Source organism: Ceratotherium simum, chromosome 34 (assembly GCF_057802395.1).
Source record: "Ceratotherium simum simum isolate JZ-2026a chromosome 34, ASM5780239v1, whole genome shotgun sequence".
Lineage (NCBI taxonomy): Eukaryota > Metazoa > Chordata > Mammalia > Perissodactyla > Rhinocerotidae > Ceratotherium > Ceratotherium simum.
The window spans coordinates 10846543-10871181 of NC_141933.1; the positions used below are offsets into that span (position 1 = coordinate 10846543).

Consider the following 24639-nt stretch of genomic DNA (forward strand, 5'->3'; position numbering starts at 1 on the left):
AGAAGTCTTAATTTTGAATCAATGAAATTTTAATTATTATACAGGCCTGAATATTCTGATTTCTGAATGGAGACATTGAGCTTCATGTCATAGGAAATGGAGACCCATTGAAGGTTTGTTTTAAGTGAGCTTGTGACAAAACCAGAGCTTTGTGTTCAGAATGTTGACCTCGTCATAGAGAGAAAGATGGCTGCAGGGACAAGATACTTGAGGAGGAGATCCTAGACAGAGCATAACAGGACTTGTCCAGGGGAAGAATGAGAGGCCTCAATGGATAAAGTCAGGACTCTACATGAGTCAATCCTTTGTACTTGGTTAAACTCAATTTATGAGTTTGAACCAGAGTTTCTTAAAATTAGTGATATCTTCAACAGAGAAAAATCCAGGAGGCAATTCAGACAGAGTTTACACCAGACATAATTAGATTTTGGGGTGAAAACAGCTCTGGGAGAGCATGTCCAGTGGGGATCTAAATACAGGGTCTGTTCCCATTACAGTCATCCATCTGCTGCCTTGCAGAGAGCTCAGCCTGTCTTTGTATGTATGGTAAAATACACATAACATAAAATTTACCATTGTAATGATATTTAAGTGCACAATTCAGTGACATTAAGTTCATTCACAATATTACCACCACTGCCCATTTCCAGAAACTTGTCATCATCCCCAACAGAATGTCTGTACCCATTACACAGCAAGTAAACCTATAAAACTCTATCTTCCCAGCCCCAGCCTTTGGAGACTTGTGTTTTCCCATGTCATACTCTTAAGTAGCAGCCTGTAAAGAAGATCCTCCTGTGTGAGACCTTAAGTTTATTAGGTTTATAACAGTGAAACTCATGAATGACCAGCAATTGCCATATATGAAGGGCCATAAGTGGCCAAAGACAGGTCTCAAGGTGACCACCTTGGTGATGCTGGGGGTTCTTGACTCTCATGGGGAGTCTGGTCCTCCTCCATTTTCACCTGGGGCTGCCCCTGTAGGAGGTTGAGGTGAGAAAATGGGGACTGCATGGGTTCTGTTTGTAGAGATACCAATGTATTTTTCCTGGACTGGGAGCTGGGCATCACTTGCTTTTGAAATCTTCCCAGCTGTTTCTGACACAGAGCCAAGGTTGAGGAACACTGGGTAGGACATTCTTCATCCCCACAGTCAGTGGTGGGAACATCTTTTGCCTTCCTGAAGAATACTAAGGATGAAGAGAGACAAAACAGGTAAACTTTCCAGGACAATGTCAAGACCATAGGGGTGATTAATGCATGTAAACTCCTACTGTTTTAGAAATACTAATAATAGTTGATAATATTTATTGTTTTATTTTATCCATTTATTCAATTTATTATCAAACAACCGTAATATGAATATTGTATCACAGAAAGATAAAGTCATAATAGAGGGATGCATATGTCTGTGTGCGTACTTGTTTGTGTCTGTGTGTTTGTGTGTTTATCTGCATCTGTGTGCATGTCTGATTGTGCATGGCTCTGTATGTGTCTGTCTGTGTGTGTAAAAATGTGTACCTCTGTGTGTGTTTTTGAGTATAAAATGTCTTTATGTGTATAAAGCTTCTTTTAGCATACCGGTCTCAGAGAGGGCTTCACAGAGGATGAGATGTGAAATATCCTATAAATAAGATGTCAACTGTCCTGTGCAGGGAAGGATATAGAGGCAAAGGGGACACCACAGGCCTGGTGTAAAGGTATGATTCAGTGTGATGCATCGGTGAATGGCATATAGACAAACATGGTTGAACACAGAATCTTTGGTGAGCAGGAAGGTGAGATCAGATGGATGCCCAGGGATGGGTACTTGGAAGTCCTAGTATGTAACACCAGTGGTGGGACTGGATCCTCCAGCAGTGATTTCAAACGAGGTTTCTCAGGCTGTTGCATGAGCTCCATGAATCCTTGTGTCCATCCAACATAGTATGTAGATTGAATATGTAATATGTTTCACAAAGTAGAGACTAATTTAAACATACATATTTCCTGATGTGAATAAAAGTACACTTTTATTGTAAAAGCATTGCTGATAATTGATAATAGTAGATAACTATCTTCTATTTTATCAATCAGAGTTCGTATAAATATATTTATTATTATTTGAGTGTGGGTTTAGGATTAATAATAGGTCCTCTTACTTGAAACATTTGGAAACATATGCCAACTGGTAATTCAGGGTTACAGAAATGAGATCAGATCTACATTTACTTTAAAAGCATGACTTGGGCATCAAGGAGGACAATGTACTGCAGGAAGGTATCTCAGAGCCCAGGAGACCATTTAGGAGACTTTCACGCAAGCTGGGAAGGACTAGGACTGGACTGTGATGATGGCTGTGGGGATGGACAGGAGGGGATGCTCAGAATTGATGCTGTGGCAGTGGAGGGAGCAGAACTTAGTGGACTCTTAGATGTTAGGAGGGAAATGAGATGTACTAAGCTCATAAAAGTCCCCAAAATATCTACATCCTAATCACTGAACCTTGTAATATTATCCTTTCTTGGCAAAAAAGGGCTTTGCAGATGTGACAAAGTAACAGCTTTTGAGATGGGTAGATTTTTCTCAGTTTTCTGGTGTCCTCTAAAGGCAATCTGATACATTTTGTATGAAGGAGGCAGAGGAAGATTTTACACATTCAGAAGGGGGTTCAATGTGACCTCATGGGGCAGAGATTGGAACAATGTGGACAGAAGACAAGGAATACCATCAGCCACCAAAGCTGGAAGCAGCTTTGAGATTTTCACCTTGACTTTCCAGAGGGAGCATGGCCCTCCCGACACAATGATTTTTGTTGAGTGTTAGAGATTTTGGACTTCTGTCCTCCAAACTTTGAGAAAATAAGCTGATTTAAGCCACTAAATGTGTGGTAGTGTGTTACAGCAGCCACTGGAAACTAACCCAAATTTTCTGAGTCAGGTGCCTCATGGGTGTTCGGTCCATTAGCCGGGATGGTGGCCCACAGAAAGGAGGAGCAGACAGTGAGTTCAATTTTCTATATTCCTTCAGAAATAACTGTAGAGCGCTTGAATGGAGTTGCCCAGATGGCTGCTGGATGCTTGTTTCTGGATATCTTGGGAGAATTTGAGGGAGAAAGTATTAGCCTGAGGTGTTGGTGTGTCGTGTAGACATTGATGAGCCATGTGAGTGAGTGTACAGAGTAAAAAAGACTTAACTAAAATAGAACCCTGGATGCTCAGTATTAATTGAGAGGTGGGTGAAAACAGTTTACACTGGACAGTTCGTAGGACTGAAACCACAATGTAGGGAAGAGGACCTAGCAGGTTGGTGGTTGTTATGATGAGGCCACAACATTAGTGATGCTGTTGTTTGGGAACCACGTGACTGGGAAGACAGTTAGGCTGCAGGTGTCCCTCAATACAAGACCAGTAGCAGGAACATTTTATTGTTTTTTCCCTTAACCATCCTTTCCACTCATGGCCACAAGAATGGGAAATGTGTAAAGTAATGCAGGATGATTCATGACCGAATATTTCCTCTTGTGATCCCTGCAACTCAGGCTGCCACGGGTAACTGGATGTTGAGTCTCTGAAATTTACTAGTGACAACACCCAATGGTCGCTTCATGATGAAAACCACTCAACTCGAGGCCAGAGACTGTTGGATAATGACAAGAGAAGTAGAGAAGTGCAGGGCAAGTGATTTATTGAAGCAAGATGTTGAAACCTTTACATTTTCCAGCGAAGATCAGGTGATCATGGAAAGATAGAGGTACTATGAGAGAAAATTTAATAAATCCTTGTAACCACACTTCAACAGTATTTTAGCCTGAAATAAAAATAGAAAGAAAGAAAAGGGAGGTCAGTTATGTTGCTCCTGGAGGCGACAAGTTAACACAGACCAAGATGTCAATGAAATTTCAATGAACAAAAGGCAAATGGAAGATACCAGGCAGACCTCAGTGTGTAGGTGAACTAAATATTATCTGTTACAGTTACAACCAACAATGCAAGTCAGGAAAGAACCATTTCCATAGTCCAGCAAATAAACCCTGAGGTGACCCAAGAGCAGGACTCAGGTTTCTATGGAAGGACGGGGTGAAGGTTTGGACAGAGCATTCCAGGATTTCTTTTCTCTGATGTCCCAGGACAGAGGACTCTACTTTTTCACTCTAAAGGGGACACAGCATTGAGAGATCAGGAGAGGGGTGGGAGAGGACTTGGGAAGTACTGCTTTCAGGAGATTCCAAGCCTTGAGGCGTGGAACTTCAACCTAATGGCACATGTGCTTCTCAACACTGAGAATCCAGTGTCTATGGGACTTTGCAGCTGAACTTCATGAGCTAAATCCAGTGGTAGATGGACTGAGAGACACCTTTAAATATCTGATTTCTTGATAAAGACATAATTTAAGTGTTTCACCTTCAGATGTGGCTGCAGAAGACATAACAAGGAGGGTCTCTGCCCATTGGCCGTGATAAAGAGGAGAGTCATAGGTAAGGAGTGTAAAAGTGGATAGAGGTGCAAGGAGTGGGCCTTGGCTCTTCAGCAGCTGGCAGAGAACCCAGCTAGCCCTGTCCCTCATCCTGGCAGAGGGTGGGAGCTATTTTCCCCTCTCCCCCTGTCTCCCAAATCAACACTCCCAACACTCCCCATGAGATTCCACAGGGACTGTGTGCACTGGGTGAGGGAACTCGCCCTCAGGAAAGCTCCCAGGCAGGGAGGCAGCAGTGCTTTGGCCCTTCAACATCACTGCATGGGGCCCCAGGTGTCCTCATCCTCAGGACACTATGGGGAACCTGGCACCCAGGGATGTGATCTGAGAAGGAAGAACATTCCCAGATGCTCTGTGCAGTCGTGGTATAGCTCCGCAGGTGTAATGTTATCATTCACCCTGTGGCCATGGGTCACTGTATCAGAGATGAGCAGTGAGGCAGGTGCCTCCACCACCCGTGCCCCCCAAGAACAGCACCCCACCTCCTCCCTGGATGTTCACCTGATCAGAAGCCTTTAAGCACAAAGAAGAAAGAAATTACCAGTGCTTTTAAAATTAGCAGTCTGTTCCTAAAGGAGATCTTATCTGTGCATCTCTTCATTTCCAACCTGGCATCAACAGCTTCTCTAGGTGCACCAAATCTCAGAAGTTGTAACTTGTAGGTAAGTTCATAGGAGAAGAAGGAGGATACCATATCAGTAACAATGGCTGGACAGACAACTGCATTGGCTGGAGAAGAAGAGAAAGAAATACAATTGATATAAGGAAAGTTGATTTTTCCTATGGCTCCTGATATTAGAACTAGACAGGTACCCAGGATTCTATTTTCCCATCTTATCTTTGTGCTGATAAGAATGTGAGACCCTCAAGGTCATGATATCCTTAAGTTCACACTGCAAGTGGCAGAGCTAAGTCTGGACACTAGGTGTCCCGATGTCTCGTTTAGTTTTTATCCTTAGTAAAGTACGCCCACTACTTTCCAAGACTCACCTGGTTTGCTGAAATTCCCTTTTCCTAGATTTCAAAAAATTAATTTTTACCTGTCAAAAGAGTGACACCTTATTTTGTCATAGATTTTGGGAAAGAGGAGATTTTAGTAATCAATTTTTCAAGTGAATGGTATAGTCAGATTTTACCAGAGATCAGAAAAGGGAGAAGAAATCTGGAGATAAGTAAGTAAACTATTTGTATGTCGAAAGATGCTATTTTCAGACTAAATTAAAGCATAGGGTTATGTCATTGGATGCAGACAGGGCTAAAAAGTTAAAAGAAGTAAGGTTAATGAGTTTGAATACATTTGAAGTTTATACACAGAATTATGATTGGCTCTTTTATTCTGCAGTGATGTACAGCATTCCTTGGGGAGAGTGAGAAGCGGGAAGTGTGGCTCATTCCTGACCCCACTGGAATTGTGCTGAGACTTGAAGTAACCACTTTTCCTGGTCTGGATTCTCCATCCCCCTAAGTCTTTGAAACCACTCTGCAGCCCAGGACATACCTTACCAGGCACTGGTCTGACCCCTGGTCAGACATCAAACTATGCAGAGAATTTGGAGAGGGTAAAATCAGAGACTCCACAGGGAAAGGGGAGAACAGTTAGAAAGTCAGATGAAAGAGAAAGACTCAACAAGACTTGGGTCAGGATTGAGGGCATGAAGATATGCAAAAGTAGTGTTGAATAAATGGTTAGAATTAATATAGAAAAATAGAAATTGTAGTCCTAATGATTGTACTAGTTCTACTACAATTCCTGGTGATAATCCTAGAAAACTACTCATACTTGTAGACACATTGAGTGCTGCTGATTCACAGAGCCCATTTGAAGATTTATTATTCAGGGTTTCAGAGAACACCAGCTCTTCTTGAACCGAGAACTTTCCAAAAATCCTTCCAGATTATGAGTCTGAATCTATTATTTAAAAAGCTGTGGACTCAACTGGCAGATAAAAATCTCTGGAAGGAGGACATCTGATAACTATGAGATGTCTTCTTCATACACAGATCTGGCTCCTGACTCACACCCTCCCACTCCATTGTCATAGCTATCCTTGCTGGTAGCAGTAAAAGCAACGACAAGAGGAGAGTTGGAGGATTAAGCATTTTGTTCAAGGTCAAAGCACTGGTAAGTGGCAGAGCCATGATTCACTCCACATCTTATTATGTCCTGCTGCTTCTCAAACACAGGTCAGAGGCAAGGCATGAGGCTTCAGGTGGAAAATTCTTAAAATTTGCCTGCAATGATTTTTTGTAAAATTCCAGAGTATGGAGATTTAATAAAATGAGCCCTGGGCTTTTGGGGGACTAGTTCACAAGTAGAGGAAAAGTTTAGATTTTGATTTGTTCACACCCCTAATTAAGTTCACCTAGTTCAGAGAAGGTTACTTCCCAGGGCTGGTGCTGGACTGATTAGAAATGATACTCACCCTCATAGCAGCAAAGGGCCAGAGTGACTAGCAGAACAGAGAGGGACAGCCTCATGGTGGTTTATTTGCTTTGAGCTTTCAGCTTCAGCAAACGATGAGCAATTAGGAGCTGGACTCAAGAGCCTGGGGAGCCCAGGGCTATTTGTACTTAGAGAGCCTCACTGATCCTGCCCACATGGCACATGGTAACTCACAAGGTCTGGCTTCCAGCCCTCCCTTCGTCATCAGGGCTGATTCCAGTCATCTGTATCACACTCTTCAATGATTTGGTCAAAGTTCCCATTTATAGACATTGCTGGCACCATGCACCTCTCCTTTGTAGCAATTACCAAGGTTGTAGCTTTACAAATGTGTAATGAGTTAACAGATGGAAGACCCCCTGGAATTTAGCTCCTTAATTTCAGAACAGTGTCTGGTTTTGCCCATCTTTTCTTAGCACAGTGCCTGGCACAGAGAGGAAGATAAGCAAATATTCCTTGAATAAATGAATGAACGTGAATTAACAAACCCTTAACTTGATTAGGGTGCATTTTAGTATAAAATGATGCCTGCTATGCCATGTTTCTCTTTGGGCAGTTGAAGGAGAAAAGTTTGTAGCATGGTGACAATTATGAAAGAAAGTGGTTTTTGAGACCCCAAGAGAAAGCAGTTTGAAGAGGAAGACTATCTCTTTTACTGCTAATTTCCTACTCTAATGTTTCAAAAATATCACAGAGATTTGAAATCAAATCAAGCTCTAAACTGATAAAAAGAAGCTCCTCTTTAGTTTTACTTGTCAATTAGGATGATCACACTTGCTGAGTCCTCACGGCCCCGCAGTAGAAGAGCCCATAGATGCTTGTCCCCACCTCTCCCAACCATGAGCAGAGTGCTCTCGGGAAATGCGGGTGGAGGTGTGGACAGTTCTGAGTAGATGCATTGGGAAGTGAAGTTGGTTATATAGAGGAGCACATCTGAGTGGCACTCAAGAATATATAGAATTTTGACAGGGAGAAATGTTTGGAGGAGGGATGCTGAGGGAGCAGCAGGAAGGAAGACAAGACAGCATCAACCACATGGCTTGTTGAGGGAACATCAGGAACCCAGGTTACCTGTAAGATACAGTAGCACATAGTAGCACATAGGCTAAGGCTAAGGCTTTGTGACTGGATAGACAAGATGGGCCAAATCAAGGAGATTTTCCATTTTGCTCTCTGGGCAATGGAGGCAGAATGGATGGGTGAGGTGAGAAATATCTAGATTTTTTGCCCCAGTGTTTTCTTGCTGTGTTTCATATCTGAAGTCAATACCACATGGGTTTTTCATGCCCATTTTGACGGCTACTATGCCAAAAAAAGGAAAGAAAAGAAGTGTTAGTAAGGATGTGGAGAAATAGGAACACTTGTGCATTTTTTTGGTGGGAAAGTAAAATGGTGCAGCTGCTAAAGAAAAGAGCCTGGAGGTCCCTCAAAAATTAACAAATGAATTAGGATATGAGAAATCAAGATTACCTCTGATCACATATGCAGAAGAATTACAAGCAGAGTCTCAAATACATATTTGCATATCCATGTTCATAGCAGCCTTATTCACAATATTCAAGAAGTGGAAGCAACCTTACTGTTCATGGACAGATGAACAGATAAACAAAATGTGGTACCTACATATAATGGAATATTATTCATATTCAGCTTATAAAGTAAGGAAATTGTCACATGCTACCACACGAATGAACTTTGGGGACAGTACACTAAGTGAAATAAGCCAGTCACAAAAAGACAAATACTGTATGATTCCATTTGTATGAGGATCTAGAGAAGTCAAATTCATAGAAACAGAGAATAGAACGGTGGTTTCCAGGGGCTAGGAGGAGGAGGACTATAATATTCTATAAAAATTGAGTCATCAAAATAACAGTGAGATGATTATATCTGGAAACATTCTATCATTATCCTGCATACAGGTCCTTTGGGTTGCAAAACCTTCTGTAGCTAATAACAATAGTGGTGATGAAAAGAGCAGCAATATTTTTTGATTGTTAACTATGGCCAGACAATGTGCAAACATAATTTGTCATATTCACTCATTGCTACAAATCTATAAGCTATTATATTTCCCATTTTAACAATTGAGTCAACTAACTCGTAGAAAGTCAGAAACTTACTTCAAATTGCAGTTTGGAAGCCCATAGGTCAAGCTCAGGCATGGATGGTATGTGAATGTAAAGTAACAAAGTGGCACTTGCAGTTGGGATGCCTGCTAGTGGGGACATGTCAGACAGAATGGAGGTGGATGACAGTTAAATTCTATCTCAGCTGCTTGCACCTCAGTTTTGACTCAATTGAATTCTTCTAGTTGATGACTCCTCATCCTACTTCCGTCATTTGTCTCTCTTTGATTCTTTTTCTTCCTTTTCTTTTTAAAAAAGATTATTTATGACATTATGAAATGCTGGCCAAGATGTGAAACAACAGAAACTCTCATTCATTGCTGGTGAAAGTGCAAAATGGTACAGCCACTTTGGAAGACAGTTTGGCAGTTTCTTACAAAACTAAACATACTCTTACCATATGATCAAGCAATTGCACTCCTTGGTATTTACCCAAAGGAACTGAAAACTTATGTCCACACAAAACCTGCACATCATGTTTATAGCAACTTTATTCACAATTGCCAAAACTTGGGAGCAATCAAGATGTACTTCAGTAGGTGAATGGATAAAGAAACTGTGGTACATCCAGACAACGGAATATAGCTCTAAAATTCAGTGGAATTCAGCTCTGAAAAAAATGAGCTGTAAGCCATGAAAAGACATGGAGGAAACTTAAATGCATATTACCACGTGAAAGAAGCCAACCTGAAAATCTATATACTATATGATTCCAACTATATGACATCCTGGAAAAGGCAAAATTATGGAGATGGTCAAAGATGAGTGCTTTCCATGGGTTGGGGGGAAAGAGGGATGAATAGGCAGAGCACAGAGGATTTTCAGGGCAGTGACACTATCCTATATGATACTAGAATGCTGGATAAATGTCTTCATACATCTGCCAAAATCCATAGAATGTACAACCTAAGAGTGAACTCTAATGTAACTTATTGACTGAGTGATAATGTGTCAGTATAGGATCAGCAGTTGTAACAAATATACCATCAGGTGTGGGATGTTCAGAGTGGAAGAGGCTGTGCATGTATAGAAGTAGGGGTATATGGGAACTCTCTGCATTCTCTCCTCAATTTTTCTGTGAACCTAAAAATGCTCTGAAAAATAAAGTCTATGAGAAATGGGAAACACCTTGTTAGAAACATTCTCTTCGAACAAGGAAAAAAATTAGATGAAAAAAATGAATCAATTAATTGTTGCTATAAATATGATGTATACAGATAATTGACCAACTATCAGAGGTTTCTAGAATAAGCTACTGAAGAAAACTATTAGAACAGATAAAAGTTCATGATGTAGCTGAACGCAATATTAGCGTATAACCATCAATTGCTTTCCTATAAACCTATTACCATTACGTGACATAATGGAAAAAATGATTCCTTGGCAATAGGAATAACATCAGCCACAATAATATATTGAAATATACATAAATGGAAATATGAAAACGTTTAAGGGTAAAATCATAAAATTTTACTCACAGATATAAAAAGGAATCTAAAAAAATGGAGGCACACACCTTGATCCTGTAGGAGATACTAGAAAATTTAAAGAAGTCAACTATTCTCAAATTATTCTACAAATTCACTCCAGCCCACAACAGAATCTTAATGGGGCAGTTTTTTATTTATTTTATTTTATTTTTTTTAAGTTTTTGTTTATTGCAGTAACATTGTTCTATAACATTGTATAAATTTCAGATGTACATCATTATACTTATATTTCTGCATAGATTACATCATGTTCACCACCCAAATACTAATTACAACCCATCACCACACACATGTGCCGAATTATCCCTTTTGCCCTCCTCCCTCCCCACTTCCCTTCTGGTAACCACCAATCCAATCTCTGTCTCTATGTGTTTGTTTATTGTTGTTATTATCTACTACTCAATGAAGGAAATCATACGGTATTTGACCTTCTCCCTCTGACTTATTTCACTTTGCATTATACCTTCAATGTCCATCCATGTTGTCACAAATGGCTGGATTTCACCGTTTTTTATGGCTGAATAGTATTCCATTGTGTATATATACCACATCTTCTTTATCCATTCGTCCCTTGATGGGCACTTAGGTTGCTTCCAAGTCTTGGCTATTGTGAATAATGCTGCAATGAACACAGGGGTGCATGTATCTTTATGCATTGGTGTTTTCAAGTTCTTTGGATAGCAACATATTTTCAAGCACCATGTCTGACTGGGCAAGAGAAACAATAGAAAAAATTAACAAATGGGACTACATCAAACTAAAAAGCTTCTACACAGCAAAGGAAACCATCAACAAAACGAAAAGACAACCTAACAATTGGGAGAAGATATTTGCAAACCATACATCTGATAAGGGCTTAATCTCCAAAATATATAAAGAACTCATGCATCTCCACAACAAAAAAACTACCAACCCAATTAAAAAATGGGCAAAAGACCTGAACAGACATTTCTCCAAAGAAGATATACAGATGGCCAACAGACACAGGAAAAGGTGTTCAACATAATTAACTATCAGGGAAATGCAAATCAAAACTACAATGTGATATCACCTCACGCCCGTCAGAATGGCTATAATTAACAAGACAGGAAACAACATGTGTTGGGGCAGTTTTATACTATGTTTTGAGTTCTGAACTGCTGTTTGGATCTTTCAAAATTAGAATGTATTCATCTACTGAGTGGTGGAGAGGAGCCCAACTTTAGGGCCAGACTATCGGGTTCAAGCTCAGCTCTGGCACTTTCTCTTTATAGGGACATCAACACAGTGCTGGCTCTCTCAGCCTCAGTTTCTTCATCTGTAAAATAAGGGTGATAGTAATAGTGCCTACCTCATAGGATTTGTGTTAGGATAAATAAAATAGTACATGGAAAATGCTCTGCACAGTGTCTGGCAGTAAATGTCAGCTATTACACTTATGTAACCAAAAGGAAAAAATATAAGTAATAAGTCAAACAAAATATATTACCTAATTCCCAAAGTCAAATATCAAACTCAATCTAACTGAATCTGCCAATGAGGAATGTTTATTTATCCGAAATGCTAACAGAGTGCTTCAGAATTTGGCTCTGGTTCCACTGGAATTTCTCCGAGTTATGAAGAGACCATTATTTTCAATCACTTAATTTATTGTTTTATGATCATGTCTGAGTGACTGTTATTGTGATTATAACATCCTAAATACTTAATATTGGAACTCAGGGTATAGGAGGATGGTGGGTGGGGATAGATATTATTTATCCCCAAGGCACACAGGGTCTCTGGACTCATGTCCTCCACAGGATGCACTGATCACACGTGTCCTTTTGTCTGGGGTTGAAATCCCAGGGATTCTCTAGGGCTTAAGTCTCTAATTGGTTAACATGTACACAGGGTATAAAACCCTTAAGATATCGCTGCTGGATGGTAATGTCCATATATACTTTTACAATACATGTACCATCTGGTTATACTGGTTCTCATCTTCCACCTCCCCTCGCATATACATTCTTGTTCCAGTTTACAAAGACAGGAGGCGTATACATCATCCATCAGATCTTACACAGTATTGACTCTACGTGTGCAAATCTCTAGACTCAAAAAACAGATGTAAAGTAATATTTTGAGGTACACAAAAGTTTTTCTATAGAAAGTGGCTTCTGATTCCTCACTTTGAATAAAATCAAAGAAAGACATAATTTCACTGTGGCTGATAAGTGATTAAAATTAAATGATAATGATTAAATTTAATTTTGAGTGATAGATCATAATGTCATTTTTAGCCCATACCCCAGAGGAATTTAAAGACTCGAGTGACATTGATACCACAAACTCATTCCATTCACGTCTGCACATTCATGTGACAAGTATTTTCAGAGTTTACATCTACAAAGATGAAAAACATGAGTAAAATTGCCTCATTTTATCAATAAATGATATTATCTATGGATATACAAAATCTGAAAAAGGCCTCATTCAGGTCATTAAGAGATGGATTTATTAATAACATTTTTCTTCATATATTTAAAAAGGATCAAAAATTGAAAGCTATATATCTCTTCTCTATCCAAAGCTGGAAGCATCACTGCTGGTACCCAGATCTCTGAGTACCTCATCTTACAAACTCCTCGAGCCATTTTCCTTACTTCTTCCCTTGCAGTTGTGCACTATTGAGCCTACAGAATTTATGACCTGAGGTTCCTCAGGGAAATCTGTGAGCTGATGGAACTACTCCTTACACTCCCAAAGACCACCTGCCAGCAAAATTTGACAGCTAATGCATGTTCAGACTGTTTACTATAACCTCTGAGCTGCAAAGGGAGGCCCACAACATGGAATAGGCCATTGGGCATTAGAGATTGTTTCCTTCACCTTGTTCACCAGCTCTTGCCATGATGGGATGGTCCTGTGATGTCTAAATCTCTTTTCTGTTTCATGACCTATGAAGAAGAAGGCAGAAATTATCAGAATGCTTGGTTTGCTCCTGAACTTTCCATAACAGTTTCTCACTGTGTGTTCTGACCTACTCGTGCATTTCAAAATGCTGGGAATCCAGTCCAGGTGCCCTTTCAGTTGCAACTTGGAGTCTGAAAACCCTTCATCCAACCACACATTGACTTCATACACCATCATCCATCAATGGCAACTCCCATGACCCACCTGTATCACGTATTCTCCCTGGATGGCCTGACCCCTCCTTCCCGGGAAGCAGAAGTTTGTTCATCACAATGCATTTTGCCTCAGTAATACAATTTTTAATATTATACTTTAAAATAACTTAAAACTTACAGACATGTTGCAATGATACATACACTAGAAGGACACATGTACGCATTTACCCAGATCCACCTATTATTGACTTGTTACTCCATTTGCTCCAGTATAGTCTCTTTGGGGGAATTCTATTCAAAAAAAGACTAAGACCAGTGGTCTCAACTCATGAGACAAATTTTCCTACGGGTATGCAAAGTCTTAAACATCAAATTACCACCATATATCACACCCAAGTCCCAGAGCTCTGGTGAGGTCATACACAAATCTAGTGGCAATGTGAGGGCTTAATAAATACAAGGAACAAGCCTACAGTGGCCTAAAGCCCTCTCAATGTCACACTAAACAAACAGGCTGCATTTGAATGGCTGTGGAGCACTGCAAATATGAAATTGTCATGGGTCCTTGAGATCTCCAGGGCCTACTCCAGCGATTTACTTCCACCATAAGAAGACACTTCAATGTCAAGGACTCTCCTTCTATCCTAAACTCCATTTCAGCAAGAGTCAAGGCTGCCAGACCAAGGTGAGGCACTGTTCTAATACAGCTGTTCTACCTGGGGAACTGATCTTACGTAAAGGGATTCCAGAGAGAGACCTGCCTTGCAGCAACGAAGCCAGGTCATAGCAACTCTTCTTGACCATCCCCAGAGTCAGTAAGGTGTGCTGGACCATCCTTGAGGTACATGCATCTCATTGTAAATTGGCTCCACCTGTGAACAAGATACATGAGGACAGCAAGTCACAACCAGATCAAAGGTACCACCCAAACAGGGGGAATGTGATTCTTCTGCAAACTCAGGTGTCACTTAGAATAAGGAAGATAAGCACATTTTCTCCTAGAGAAGAAAGAGTTACACGGTGGCATCCATGACTTCAAGTGAAGTTGTTTATGAATTCTGGAAGAACTGCATGGAGAAGGAGGCCAAATAACCTCAGGACTTGTGAGGTGGACCAGGAAACTGATGAGCTGATACTCACTGTAGGATCCCCAAGACTATTTACTTTGCTTAATTCTATGCTTTGCTCACTGGAAAGACCTTTCTTCTTGAACAGTTGTTTGTAGTGATGTGGGCAATAAAAGCTTTCTGTTCCTTGTGGTTATTGGCCTTCATTAATCCCCTTTACCATCTAATTTTCATACACATAGCCTTAGCATCTTTCCCCAAATCCCTCTCATAGTAGATCTGCCACTTTTTGGGTGTAAGCATAAGATCGTACAGGAATTTTTCTTATCCCAGCATTACCTAGTACACGGGTATTGACCAACAACGCTTATGTGTTGGTTAGTTGATTTATATATTATGCTGTTTAAATCATGTTTATCATGTTGTAGGCAACAAACTTACCAGCTACTGACTTTTCTGTAGGTCAGACAAATGTCCTGCATTACAGTGAAAAATAACGTCAAGACTCTGTAGATTAAACCACTGTGTGCTAGACAGTGTCTGTATTTTCTTATTTCCAGAATTGCTTTGTCCTGCTCATCTGTCTATTGCTAGAACTGAAGGCCTGCAGGTTACAGATATCCCAGACTCTCTTGCCAGCTGCTGTCTTGTTGGGTTCTCCAGTGGAAGGCACTGATGGGAGACCAGAAGGTGGGAAGAGGGCAGAAGGTCATGTTTTCTCTGCTTTTGGAGTCGCCTCTTGCAGTGGTTGTAGAAGCAGTGTCTATAGTATCTACAGCAGCCCAGAAATGGCCATTCTTAATGAATTATGGAAGCATGTAAAATGGTCACCTAACCAGGGGGCATCCAGGGAGGCTTCTCTGAGGGCATGAAATGAAGATAAATAAAGAAAGCACCTATCCTGGAGTAATAGTTAGCCTTCAATGACTTTGTAAAGGGTCAAAACAGAGGAAGAGCTGATCTCATCACATGCTGGGAACTGAGCAATATGGACTTAGAAGGGAGGGGGTGAAACTGCAGGCTGGCTAACCCAAGTTGGCTGGAGCTATTTGCAGGTGCTCTGGACCCGTTCTTTCCACCTGATGCCTGGGTTTCTTGAACCCATGTGCAGGAATCCTCTCTGCAAGTGACCTCAAATTGTCTTTGGGGATTTCTTATTCCATTTCTCTTTTATCTCCCTTCCCTGGAAAGGAGGAGCATGGATCAGAGTCCCAGTTTTTATTGAATCTCTAGGAACAAGGAGCAGTAAGTGAGAGAGATGAACCATCCCTATGTAGAGAATGCAGCTGCCCAATTTCTCCCAGCATAAGTGATCCTGAAAATTGATTCTATTAATTTACTATTGATTGAGCACCAAATCTGTGCTCACTTGGGGCAACAAAGAAACCAATGAAAATACCAAGCTCCCCTTCTCAAGATGTGCAGAGTGGGGATGGTTTAAGGAAATGAAAAGAGAAGAATGTGTTAAAATTAGATCCATCTTAGTAACATAAATGGGATTTAAACCAACACTGAGCCATTTGTTTGGAAGGGAGGGGTCACGGGATCTTTAATAAAATGGTCTCCCTTTCAGCCAGGCAAACCCACTGGGAATGGGGGAGAATGTTCAATCCATACTTTGCTGAAGTTCAAATGTGGTGATGATTTGCAGTGGTTTCTTCAGTCCATTCAGTCTCCTAGCACAGCGTTGGAGCATCTCCCATGGACCCTCAGTTCTTAGATTAAAGACTGCGAAAGCAACCAGGACTTTCAAGCCATTCAGCCTCTTGCTGCTTCATTTCTTGAGTGTTCTGATACCAAAATTGTTTCTGCCTCCTTCTCTGCCTAAGTCACATTCCCTGATAAATGCCAGGAGACAGTAAGGAGAGAGGCTTGGAGGCAAGTGTGAGTCACTTGTCTAATATGGGTCAGGAAGGTCAAACTTGGGTTCCTAAGCAAGGTATCAGTTGATTGCGGCTTGAAGGATGAACAGTTGTCGTCCAGGTAATCAAGGTGAGCATCTGTGGAACAGGTGGCATTCCTGGGAGAGGACTGGATAACGTTTCCCTTCCAGTGGTAATGACCAAGGCTCTGCATCCTTGTTCTATATAACTCTGCATCCACCTTTCTTCTTATTTTCTTTTCATCTCATTGGTTTAAAAACTAATGGTTTATTATCATTACATCTCAGTCCAATGGAGTTGGCCACAACAGGGGAGATCCTCCATGATGTGCTGGAGTTCTGAGGGTGGGGCAGTGGGTGTGTTCCCAGAGCATGGGCAATGAAGGAAAGCACTGACTATGAAGAATTTTCAAATGATAATAACATGGAATAAATGTCAACTGCTTTTAATTATCACCGTGAGCTAGTTTTTCTCAACAATATCCTTGATAACATACTCTTCCCTGATTGACATTCTAAGTAATTTTTACAATGACCTGGAGCAGATTGCTCCCAGTGCCTTGTCCATGATACACTCTGACCACATGTGGTCATTTAGGGACCCAGGTTTCTTCCACTGAGTGGCCTCAGCATCTAAGAGCCTTAGGATTCTACTAGATTCCTGATCCAGTGGCAGATATTCTGGAAAAGTCAAAACCATGGAGACATTAAAAAGATCAGTCATTGCCAGGGGTTAAGGAGAAGAAGGGATGAATAGGAGGAACACGGAGGAGTTTTAGGGCAGTGAAACCCTTCTGTCCAATAATGGTGGGTACATGTTATTATACATTCACAAAATGTATAGATTGTACAACTCCAAGAATGAACCCTAACGTAAACTATGGACTCTGGGTGATAGTGATGTGTCAATATAGCTTCATCAATTGTAACAGATGTACCACTCTGGTGGGGGATGTTGATAGTAGGGGAGGCTGTGCACGTGTATGAGTAGCAAGTATATGGGAACTCTCTGTACTTTCCGTTCAATTTTGCTGTGAACCTCAAAATGCTCTAAAAAAATAAAGTCTATTAACCAAAAAAAGGGAGGACAACATGTAAAAAATATTCTCTTCAAACAAGGATAAATCCATATAAAAATGAATCAATGGTTAGTCACTACTTATAGATAGTTGGTCAACTATCAGGGAAATCTAAGAAAATCTACTGAAAAGAAAAAACTATGAGAATTGATAAGAATTCATAAAGTTACCTGAATATATGATCACTGTATAAAAACTGATTCCTTTCCCATAAACCAGCTATTACCATTACGTGACATCATGGCAAAAATGATTCCATTGGAACAGGAACAATAGACTGTATATAATGAATTATATAAACTGTTAAGGACAAAATCATCAAACTTTACTCCCAGATATAAAAGGGAATCTAAATAAACAGAGGTGGCCACCTTGCTCCTGAAAGAAATATTAGAAAATTTAAAGATGTCACCTATTCTCAAATAATTCTACAAATTCAATGCTACCCCTATCAGAATCCCAAAAGGATAGTTTTGCGCTCTGTTTTCAATTCTAAAACACTGTTTGGATGATTCAAAATTAAGATGTTTTTCCTTATGGCGTAGTGGGGAGCAGCCTGACTTTGGGTCTAGACTACTGAGTTCAGGCTCAGCTCTGGCATATTCTACTTGTGGTCTTCAGCAAGGTGCTGACCCTCTCAGCCTCAGTTTCTTCACCTGTAAAATAAGGGTGATAATAATAGTGCCTACCTCACAGGATTTGTGTTAGGATAAATAAATTAATACAGGAAAAATTCTCAGCACAGTATCTGGCAGTAAATGTCACTATACAAATATAAATATTAAGTCAAACAAAATTAAACACTTCCTTCCCAGGAAAGTCCAGTATCAGAGAGTCTGACTGAGTCTGCCAACAAAGCATGTTTATTTAATCTAAATGCTAACAAAGTGTGCTTCAGAATTTCCCTCTGGTTCCGTTGGAATTTGTCTCAGTTAAGAAGAGGTCTCTACATTTGATCACTTAATTTATTGTTTTATGATCACCTCTAAGTGACTGTCGTTGTGACTTTAAAATCCTAAATATTTAATATTGGAACTCAGGGTATAGGAGGGTAGTGGGTGGGGATAGCTATTATTTATCTGCAAGGCACACAGGGTCTCTGGGCTCATGTCCTCCACCGGATGCACTGGTCACAGGTGTCCTTTTCTTTGAGGTTGAAATCCCAGGGATTCTCTAGTGTTTATGTCTCTAATTGGTTAAGTTGTACATGGGGGACAGAAACACTTAAGACATGACTTCTGGATGGTAATGTCCACATATACTTTTAAAACATATATACTATATGGTTACACTGGTTCTCATTTTCCACCTCTCCTCTCATACAAATTCTCACTCCAGTTTACAAAGACAGGAGGCATCTACATCATCCATCAGACCTTACATAGCATTGACTCTACATGTACAAATCCCTAGACTCAAAAAAATAAGTGTAAAGTAATATTTTGTGATACACAAAAGTTTTTCTATAGTTAGTTGTTTCCAATTTATCGCTTTGAATAAAACCCAAGGAGGACCTAATTTAGCTGTGGCTGACAAATCATTAAAAGTAATTTAGAGTGATAGAGCACAATGTTGCTTTTAGCCTATAGCTCACAGGAATTCAAAGAATAGAGTGACTTAACATACTCATTCTTTTCTCAACTGCACCTTCATGTGACAAGTATTTTCAGAATTTATATCTATAAAGATAAAAAACATGAATAAAATTGCCTCATTTTAGTAATAAATTATATTATCCATGGATATATAAAATCAAAGAAGGACCTCCTTCTGCTCATTAAGAGATGCATTTATCAATAACATTTTACATCACATATTTAAGAATATCAAAAATTTCCATATATATTTACCCAAAGTTGTACACATCTTTACTGGTACAAAAACACCATTGTATTTTATCTTACAAACATTTCTGAGCTATTTATTACTTCTTCCCTTGCCATTGTGCATGGTTGAGACTTCAAGACTTATGCCCTGATGTTCATCAAGGAAATACGTGAGCAGATGTACCACTACCTACTACTTACTACAGAACACCTGCCAGCAACCCTCATACACCTAATACATGCTCAGACTTCTGGCTACAAGCTGTGTTGCAAAGGGAGGCCCAGGACATGGAAAAGATCATTGGGATCAGAGGTTGTTTCTTCTCCTCGTTCACCAACTCTTGCCATAAGATATGGTCCTGTGATGTCTAAATCTCTTCTCTGTGTCATAACCTAGGAAGGAGAAGGTAGAAAAGTATCAGAATGCTTGGTTTGCTCATGAATTTTCCATTACAGTTTTCCATTGTGTGCACTGCCCTATTTGTGCATTTCATAATGCTGGGAATCCAGCCCAAGTACCAGTTGAGACACAAACTAGAATTTGAGGATCCTTCATCCACCTGTAAATTGACTTCATACACCATCTGCCATCAGTGGGTACACCCATGACTCAACATATCATGTACATTCTCTAGATGGCCTAAGACCTTCTCTCCTGAGAAGGCAGAAGCTGTTCATCACAGTAGTTTTTGCCTCAGAAATACAATTTTTAACTTTGTATCTAGAAATGACCTCAAATGTACAGAAACATTGCAATGATGTATACACTAGAAGAAGACCCATATACCTTTACCCAGAATCTCTTATTGTTGACGTATTACTCCATTTACGGTAGTATACAGTATCTTTCAGGGAATTGTACTCAAGAGTGACTCAGGCCAAAGGTCTTAATTTATGGGACAAATTTTCCAATTGGTATGCAAAGTTTTAAACAGCAAATTACAACCGTATATCCTACCCCAACTCCAGAGCTCTGCACAGTCACACACGAATACAGTGGCAAAACATGGACTAAGAAACCTACAATGAACAGGCCTAGCGTGACCTAAAGCCCTCTCAGTGTCACAATGAACATCAGGCTGCATTTGAATGACTGTAGGGCTCTGTCCATATGAAATTGTCATGGGCCCATGAGATGTCCAGGGCCTATTCCAGCGATTTTTTTCCACCATTAGAAGACACTTGAATGTCAAGGACTCTCCTTCCATCCTAAGCTCCTTTTCAGCAGGAGTCAAGGCTGCCAGACCAAGGTGAGGCACTATTCTAATACATCTGTTTGACCTCAGGAACTGATCTTACGTAAAGTGATTCCCGAGGGAGAACTGCCTTGCAGCAATGAAGGGCAGGTGCTAACAACTCTTCTTGACCATTCCCAGCATCAGTCAGGTGTGCTGAGGCATCCTTGGGGTACACGCTCCTCATTGTAAGCCAGTTCCACATGTGAGCAGGACGCTTGAGGACAGCAAGTCACAACCCCATCCTTCCAAACAGGGGGACTCTGAGTCCTCTGCAAACACTTAGTTAAATGGCACTCATGTGCTACTTCGCATGATGAAAATAAATATCTAAAGATGGCCTAGGGAGGAGAGCAGTTACCCTGTGGTATCAACGCAGGTTTTTGTTTATGGATTCTGGAAGAACTGCATGGAGGAAGAGGCCAAATAACCTCGGGACTTGTGAGATGGACCAGGAAGCTGATGAGCTGATACTCACTGTAGGATTTTCAAGATTATTTATTTATTGAGCTATTTAAGTTTGTTTATCATGTTGTGGGCAACAAACTACCAACTATTAACTCTTCTAAGGATCAGACAATTGGCCTCCAACTGGTGGAAAATAAGAAGACTCTGCAGATTATAATCAGTGTGCCAAAGGGGTCTATATTTTCTTAGTTTCATGGTTGCTTTGTCCTACTCATTTCTCTTTATGGCTAGAACTCAAGTCTTATTAGTTACATATTCCAGACTCTCTTGCCAGCTGCCTTCTGGTTAGATTCTCTAATGGAAGACAATGATTGGAGTTTGAAGGTGGGAAGAGGGCCGAAGTCATGATTCTCAGCCTTTGACATCACTTCTTACAGTGGTTGTAGAAGCAGTGTCTGTAGACCAGCAGCCCAGCAATGGCAGTGTCTGCAGTGGTGGCTCACGTATGGGCTCCTGGGTTCCTGCTCAGGCAGCTGAGTTTCAACAACAGCAGTCTTAGCTTCACCTGCAGTCATGGGATCTGGGCAAGACCAGTTTTCTTTCTCTCTTCCAGTTCTAAGGGTGGCAATGACTTCCTGCAACTTTCAATCAATGGGTATCCTTTGTATTTTCTTTTTTTCCCCACTTCTCCAGCTATTCAAACACATTTATTACCAATTTCTGGATGAAATTCTCCCTGTTTGAGAGCAGGATGGTAGTTGCCAGGGGCTAGGAGGTGGGGAAATGGGGAGATGGTGGTCAAAAGGTACAAACTTCTGGTTATAAAATGAATAAGGTTAAGATCTAATGAACAACATGGTGACTCTAGTATATATACTTGAAAGTTGCTAAGATGATAAATCTTAAATGTTCTCCCCCCCCCCCACAAAATGGCAAATATGTGAAGCAGTGGAGATTTTAACTACATTGTTGTAATCATTTCACAATATGTACATGTATCAAATATTGTTGTACACCTTGATTTTACACAGTTATATCTCAATAAAGTTGAAATAAACAGGAAAAAAGAAAAAAAAGAAATTCTCCCTGTTCAGTATACCTAGAATGTTTTCTTTCTCTTTTTTCTTTTTGAGATTTTTAATTTTTATTGGTCTTTAGAAAAGAAAGAAAAAAAATGTTGAATGTAACAGTGTGGAGTGGAAGTTCTGGAGTCAGAGACTGACTGTATTTGAATCCTGACTCAGCCTTTTACCATGAGACTTGGAGTAAGTCACTTGTTTTCTATATGCATTTTCCTTGCCTGTAAACTAGAAGTTAATAATTGCACCAAACTGTAGGGATATTATGTAGATTAAATCAGCTATTACATATAAAATGCTTAAAACAGTGCCTGGTGTTACTGCTCAGGAAATATTAGCTATCATGGTAGATACAGGTAACGTGCTCAACATCCATTCCAGCCTACTTCTAATGTCACTTTATGTATGATAGCATTTGAAAACCTAAAAATCACATTTTCCAGATCTGTTTGAGGCAGGATTCTGGATACGAATTAGGTCCTATCTAACCCAGCTGTTGCTGCTGCCTGTCCCAGTTGTAGAGATACTGGGTTTTTCTGCAAGAGCAGAGCGCAGTCGTGAGTAGCAGGGAGGAAATTGCAACAGTAGTGGGAAGCTTCCGATCCAAGATTTCTGTAGGATGTTTTCTATTTCTTTGTTGGATACTAACTGATAAACACTGCAAAAGATTATTTTTAGCTAAAATGATTATAGGCCTGAAAATGCATAACTTGTAGAATTACAAAGGGAAGAGAGAAGCCCCATCACGTACAGGACTACAGGTCACATTGACTGCCAGTTAGAGAAGAAGTTCAAGTGTCAACAAACTGTAAGCCTCCGTGTTTTACATTTTCTGAACAAACACTCTCATACCTTCAAAAGAATGTGACCAACACATTACCAATACATCAGAAATTTTGCTAATCTATGGCTCCTTTGATAATTGATACTACATAATATTTTGTGATGTATCATTTCAGCCTCATCAGCTGACCTTGTCCCTTGAAGTATCTAAAGAAAATCAGTTGTACAACTTTTTACTTCTGTCTTCTATGGCGAAACACCACATGTTGAGAAAAGACAAAGGGAATGTGGGTGAGATAGCTGTCCAGTTCTGGTTACGTGTTTCTCCGCTCATCTGTTCCTGTTTCCAGCTTCAATAATTATTCAAATCGTACCCTAAACCTTGATTCCTCTCTTGTGCAAGAAGCTCCTCGCTCTAAAGGAGTTTTCTCCAGCACGTGCTTGGACTTCAGTTTCCTCTGGATTTATTTCTCAGTAGATTTCATCTGATCTGCTCTCTATCTATCAGAAAATCTTCAACACTTCTAATCAAAGGCTGCCACTTTCTTTTTTCCACCACGCTGTTGAGTTTATTGCTTTGTTCTTCTGTTGTTGTTTGAATATCATTTTTGTTATTTGGGGGGGATTTCAAAGGAAGATGGGCAGAGATTCGACTAACGCTCAGTCTGTGGTCTTGATCCAATCTCAGGTGATGTGTTTGATTTCCATTGTGGTCAGGTGCTTTGATTTCCAGATAACCGGGATGATCATGGGCTTATGGGAGCAAATGGAAGATTTTTTTCCCGAAGCAAATATAATTCCCTCTAAATCTCCTTTTCACATTCGTTTCTGTACTGAGAAACCCTAAAATCCTATATTTGATGGTAGTGACAAAGATAAAGTTGCTTCCAGGAAAGGGAATTATAGCAACAGCAAGGCAATAGTTCCAGTATTATTTAAAGGAGAAAACGAGTCTAACTTTGCATATCCCAGTTTTGAATTTGTCTATCTGTAGGACACCACTACTTGGGCATCCTGATGCCTTCCCAAGATCAAAAGGTAGGGAGACGGATCAGTAACATCAAGGATTTGAGATGTGGATCTCATCTTCCAACTCTGTGCTATGTGGACTATGTCAGCTTGGGAGATTAATTTAATCTTTCTAAGTTTCAGTAAATGGTGATTACCCTTCCTTTACAAGCAAGTCATAGGAATTAAATAATCGTATATACGTAAAACCCTCAGCCCCATGCCTGATTCAGATGATCACTTTTTTAACAGGAACCGTAAATCCAGGCAGTCTCATTTCTCTCCAAATAAGGCACTTTTGAGTCATTTTCACTTCCTCTCTATCTTCATCCTCCAAATCTCCCTTCCGTTTCCTTCCACACACCACCAGCATGATCATTTATCTGCCCCCTCTATTACCGCTGCCCTCAGTAGTCAACACTTGACTTGGCCTCTGCTCCGTTTGGGTCTAATAATTTCATCAGCTGCCCTCCATTTCTCATCTCCTGCTTCGTGGGTGTGAAATATGAAGACACAGTCATTAAATACACCAGGCATGATCATGCAGAGCCCCCTTTTGCCAAGAAGAGAAGCTGGTCAGTTGTTTTGAACTGACAAATCTGGGCTTTTTCTTGTTTGTTAAGGTGGGCTTGTATCGCTATGAGTTTCCCTCTCAGGACCACTTTT

General features: G+C 40.3%; 1 protein-coding gene across 1 annotated transcript; it reads right to left on the reverse strand.

The window, feature by feature from the left end:
* Positions 1-3735: 3735 nt before the first annotated feature.
* Positions 3736-6933, reverse strand: LOC106802998 (secretoglobin family 1D member 2-like). Its single transcript, XM_014792891.2, has 3 exons — positions 6879-6933; positions 4997-5184; positions 3736-3789 (listed from the first exon to the last, which is right to left on the reverse strand). Exons 1-3 carry the CDS (start codon positions 6931-6933, stop codon positions 3736-3738), a joined length of 297 nt encoding a protein of 98 aa, XP_014648377.1.
* Between the last annotated feature and the right edge of the window lie 17706 nt (positions 6934-24639).